This window comes from Myotis brandtii, unplaced genomic scaffold, assembly GCF_000412655.1.
Source record: "Myotis brandtii unplaced genomic scaffold, ASM41265v1 scaffold247, whole genome shotgun sequence".
NCBI classification, from domain to species: Eukaryota; Metazoa; Chordata; class Mammalia; order Chiroptera; family Vespertilionidae; genus Myotis; species Myotis brandtii.
Genome location: NW_005359352.1, coordinates 2,916,229 through 2,918,964, shown reverse-complemented (window position 1 = coordinate 2,918,964; position 2,736 = coordinate 2,916,229). Strand labels below are relative to the sequence as shown.

General features: G+C 55.7%; 1 protein-coding gene across 1 annotated transcript in view; it reads right to left on the bottom strand.

Annotated features, from left to right (window-relative positions):
* PXDN (peroxidasin) overlaps positions 1-2,736 on the bottom strand; it is a gene marked incomplete at its 3' end in the record, with an annotated part of 59,151 nt that overhangs the window by 32,845 nt on the left and 23,570 nt on the right. The window contains 2 exon segments of the mRNA XM_014540545.1: positions 3-66; positions 2,352-2,423. Coding sequence (XP_014396031.1) covers positions 3-66; positions 2,352-2,423 — 136 coding nt within the window.

The window sequence follows — 2,736 nt, the reverse complement described above, 5'->3', positions numbered from 1 at the left end:
GCCTGGAGCAGGTCCGCCAGCCACAGGATCTCACAGTCGCAGTGCAGCGCGTTCGAGTCCAGCCGCCTGTGAGGAGGAGCAGTGAGTCCCGGACCCGCCCTGGACCCTCCGTCGCAGGCCTGTCCTCCCGTCATCTCGCTGGACCCTTCACCGTCCCCAAACGACACCGTCCCCAAACGACACCGTCCTGGACCGCACCAGGACGGGGTTCTTTCTTTCTTGTTTTATAAACCATGCATCTTCTGCAGCCAAGTGCTACTTGGTAAAGGGTTGTCTTTGTTATTCTTTTTGTTAATCCTCACCTATTTTTCCATTGATTTTTTTTAGAGCGTGGAAGGGAGAGGGCGAGACAGAGAGAGAAACATCGATGTGAGAGACACATCAATTGGCTGCCTTCTGCACGCACCCCAACCGGGGCCGGAGCCTGCAACCGAGGGACGTGCCCTGGACCGGAATCGAACCCAGGACACTTCAGTCCGCAGGGCGACGTTCTATCCACTGAGCCAGCCCGGCCAGGGCTGGGGTTTATTTCTGAATCCAGCTCATAACGCACAAATCTCAGAGAGGAGTTTTCCTGAAAGGTGCTGCCTGGCACAGGGAGGGGTTCCCTCCACCGGGGACCGTCCACGGCGAGTGCAACACGGCCCACAGGTGAGAGGTGGCTGCCACGGGGACAGGGGCACCACCATGTGGCGTGGCTGCTGGTTACCTAACAGGTGTGGGGAACGGGCAGGAGGGGCTCATCGTGAACCCGCTCAGGCAGGTGCTGCGTGGTTCACCGGGGAGGATCTCAGGGGCCCAGAGCTCAGGTGTGGGGAGCGTGGGGTGACCTCACCATTCTGAGTCCACACTGCAGGCCCAGGCCCCCTGGCAGCCCTAGGCCTGTGATGTCACACTCCCACCCGCCACCACCTGTCTTTCCCAGGACACAGGCTCCGCGGGAACCGTGGGCAGAACTGGTCCTCTGCCTGGACGGTCATTTCTCTGATGACCCCCATGGTGGGATGTACTGGCTCCCCAGGAGGAGACACAGAGGGCCCGGGGGGTCTGCAGGGTGGGGCTGAGATGCTGCCCAGCAGGCAGAGACCTCGAGCTCGGTCCCCCATGAGGACACTGCTCCCCTGTGCGTGGGCCCTCAGGTGGGGCGGCTGCAGGGATCGGACATGCGGGGGCATGTGCCTGGCTCCCTCGGACCCGGCGGCCCCTCGGAATAGCAGGTCCTCTGTAGGTGGGACAGGCCAGGGGCAGCGCGGTGGACCAGCTGGTGAGGGACAAGGGATGGGAGCCTGTCAAGTCTGTGCTGCCCTCTGGCGTCTGGGGTGAGAACCGGCCTCAAAATCTAGGCTTTCGTAGACTGAGCAAAGTCGGGGAGCAAACAGGGCAGAGAGGAGAGGATGAAGGTTAAAGGACTGGCTCAGTCTGAAAAGGGCTGGAAATAGAGCATATTCTACACCCCGTGGACCGGCCCGCCTGCCTGGGCTGTCGGGGCCCCCCTGGCTGGTTCTCCGCTTCTCTCGTATTTACCCTTCACTGTGCAGCACGCATCCTATCCCCCCCTGAGAATGTGCTTTACTTTGGCTGGTGACTGCTTTATCCTAAAGGAAAACATTAATAAATGGAGATGAAAGTCTGTCTCGTGTCTTCAGTGCGGTCCACTGTACTGAACAACCAATGACCGGAAACACGCCTTCAAACCGAAAGCAAAAACACACGTCAACGTTTCCCATCAGGACTGAGTCTATTATAAGAAATGACTCAGTATGAGAAAGATTACTTCAGAGGCCCTGAGAGACTGGGCAAACAACCGCAGTCCACTTCACGTGTTTGTGGACGTGTCCACCCACAGGCAGGTATGGACCCCGGAGCAGGGGTCCTCATAGACCAGCCGTGGGCAAACTACGGCCCGCGGGCCGGATCCGGCCCGTTTGAAATAAATAAAACTAAAAAAAAAAAGACCGTACCCTTTTATGTAATGATGTTTACTTTGAATTTATATTAGTTCACACAAACACTCCATCCATGCTTTTGTTCCGGCCCTCCGGTCCAGTTTAAGAACCCATTGTGGCCCTTGAGTCAAAAAGTTTGCCCACCCCTGTCATAGACTGACTTTATTTCCACAGGGGAACCATGAATTAAAATCAAGGCGAAGGCTTTGAAATGGCTTTTAAAATATCTTATCAGCCCACTCAAGAAATCACCGGTTGCCACACGCCCTGGGCCTTCTAACGGGTGGAATCTGTCCCCTTAGGAAGGTTCTGTCTCCTGAGCTACATGCAGGCGAGACACACACCTCACCACACCCAGGATGGAGGGCCGGGCATGGGGAGTGCAGAGGAGACAGCACAACTTACAGTCTTTTCATGGATTCCAAGTGGTTAAATGTCCCCGGGACCAAATGCGCAATTCGGTTGTTGTGTAAAAACCTGTTGGGAGAGACAAGAACCTACTTTTAAAAATACGTCTTAGGTGCATAGGAAAGATCTCAGGCAGGCGAATAAATCTGCTCTTTAAATCACACTGACTGCGTCTATTCAATACTAACGAAAGGAAGAGCGAGTCCAGAAAAGACGTCAACTGTTTTATCGTCCTTCCCACAGAAAGAGGAAATGGTTGGTCCCGCTTCAGAACTGCTGGACAGATGTTATGCCAAGAGCATTTTCAGGTGTTTTAGCAGACAATGGCCTCAACTCTATCCGCCCACGGCCCCGCCCCACCTTAGCCCCGCCTCCGCTCCAT